We start from the raw sequence: 1,306 nt of genomic DNA on the forward strand, positions 1-1,306 counted from the left end.
GGGTTCGGAGGGGAGGGGCAGGGGGGGTACTCCCGCCACACTGGGGGCGGGCAGCAGGAGGGGGCCGCTGCCTCCGTTACTCACAGGGCTGCCGGGGCCCCCATCCAGTGCCGCCCGCACACGCCTGCCCGACGAGCGTCCCAGCGAGCTGCTCAGCTTGCTGGCCAGCTTCTTGGGCGTGCTGCCCAGCGCGGAGTCCTCCTCCAGCCCCGCGCTGAACAGCTCCACCTTCAGTTCAAAGTCAGGGCCGGCCTCCGTGCTGTGGGGGTGCCGGCATCAGGATGGGGGCTGAGGACGTGCTGCACCCCCCCAGAGACCCCCGCGCCACCACGGTCCTGGCTGGAGGGTCTCGCCCCTGTGCTCAGGCTCAGCCCCACGCTGCACTGAGGCAGGAAGGGATTTCCCTCTGCTCAGCCTCCCCCCAACTGAGGGGTTTTGCCCTCCTCTGCAACATGGGAACAGCCTGCAGCGAGGTCACCCAGGCCCAGAGCTGCTCTGACGGGGCCAAACCCCCTGGGCCTCCCCAGAGCCGCAGACTGGGGATCGTCCCTGGAGCCCATCCCCGTCCCAGGAGCCAACGCTGGCAGGCGGCATGTCCCGGGAGCGCGTGGTTCTGCCGGGCACCAGGGCAGCACATGGAGCCCCCAGCCCCAGAGCCACCTTGCTGGGGCCCGCAGGAGCGGGGCCCAGGCCTGACTCTCAGCCGTGGGGGGAGGGAGGGCTGCAGGGAAGCCCACGTGGGGCGTTGAGGATGGCGAGCGCCGCAGGGAGCATGCAGCTCCGTGCACCCGGCGCGGGGCACGAGCTGTGCCAGCTCCAGCAGGGTGTGCTGTGGGGCGTGGGGCAGGGGTCCTGGGCTCTGGGGGAGCCCCCAGTGATCCCTGCCCAGGGGCACTGCAGCAGTGGGGGCCGGGGGCACTTACAAGAGGACCCCGTTGTCGAAGCAGATGTCGGTGAGCGTGCGGTCCACCAGCACCATCTCGGTGTCGTAGATCTCCACGCCGATCTGCAGCAGGCAGAACACGGCGCAGCGGTGCAGGTCTGCGCGGGCACAGAACATGCCAGCGTCACGCCTGGCCCCACGGCCCCCCGGCCCGACCCCCCCGCCCCGCGCTCACCTCCCTTGTTCTTAAAATACTCCGTGTCCTTCCACATCAGGGGGATCCGGAGGTCTGGGGGAGGGAAGCCAGCAGTGAGTGGGGATGAACGGGGGCCACGAGGCGCGGCCCAGGGGGCACCGAGCATGTACGAGCCGGTAGAGACTGGCTGGGGCCTCATACGGGGCGGGCAAGCCCGCCGTGAGGGG

General features: G+C 70.7%; 1 protein-coding gene across 1 annotated transcript in view; it reads right to left on the reverse strand.

Annotated features, from left to right (window-relative positions):
• Positions 1-1,306, reverse strand: part of RTKN (rhotekin) — a 7,405-nt gene that overhangs the window by 3,585 nt on the left and 2,514 nt on the right. The window contains exons 4-6 of the mRNA XM_025191903.1: positions 1,119-1,172; positions 924-1,041; positions 1-259 (exon numbers count right to left, since the gene is read on the reverse strand). Coding sequence (XP_025047688.1) covers positions 1-259; positions 924-1,041; positions 1,119-1,172 — 431 coding nt within the window. The remainder of the gene's footprint in view (positions 260-923; positions 1,042-1,118; positions 1,173-1,306) is intronic.

The sequence above is a fragment of the Alligator sinensis genome, unplaced genomic scaffold, assembly GCF_000455745.1.
Source record: "Alligator sinensis unplaced genomic scaffold, ASM45574v1 scaffold1334_1, whole genome shotgun sequence".
In the NCBI taxonomy this organism is placed as follows: Eukaryota; Metazoa; Chordata; order Crocodylia; family Alligatoridae; genus Alligator; species Alligator sinensis.